This window comes from Fulmarus glacialis, unplaced genomic scaffold (genome assembly GCF_000690835.1).
Source record: "Fulmarus glacialis isolate BGI_N327 unplaced genomic scaffold, ASM69083v1 scaffold34975, whole genome shotgun sequence".
NCBI classification, from domain to species: domain Eukaryota; kingdom Metazoa; phylum Chordata; class Aves; order Procellariiformes; family Procellariidae; genus Fulmarus; species Fulmarus glacialis.
Window position 1 is genome coordinate 1,390 of NW_009214223.1, and position 234 is coordinate 1,623.

General features: G+C 69.7%; 1 protein-coding gene across 1 annotated transcript in view; it reads left to right on the forward strand.

The window, feature by feature from the left end:
* LOC104077306 (RISC-loading complex subunit TARBP2 {ECO:0000255|HAMAP-Rule:MF_03034}-like) overlaps nucleotides 1-139 on the forward strand; it is a gene marked incomplete at its 3' end in the record, with an annotated part of 1,507 nt that extends 1,368 nt beyond the window's left edge. The window contains exon 2 of the mRNA XM_009578485.1: nucleotides 34-139. Within this exon, the coding sequence (XP_009576780.1) occupies nucleotides 34-139 (106 nt within the window). The remainder of the gene's footprint in view (nucleotides 1-33) is intronic.
* Nucleotides 140-234: the final 95 nt, after the last annotated feature.

Here is a 234-nt window from a genome sequence, read left to right on the forward strand (position 1 = left end):
CGCCCCACCCCGCTCAGCTGGTGTCTCCCCCAGGGCAGGGGCCCAGCAAGAAGGCGGCGAAGCACAAAGCGGCGGAGGTGGCCCTGAAGCTGCTCAAAGGGGGGGACATGTTGGAACCCACCGCCCCCGAGGAGCCCAGGTGAGGGGGGACGGGGTCCCCAGGGTGCTGGGGTTCAGGGTGGGGGTCAGGGTGCAGCACAGAATAGGGTTGGAGGGAGCTGGGGGGATCTAGGG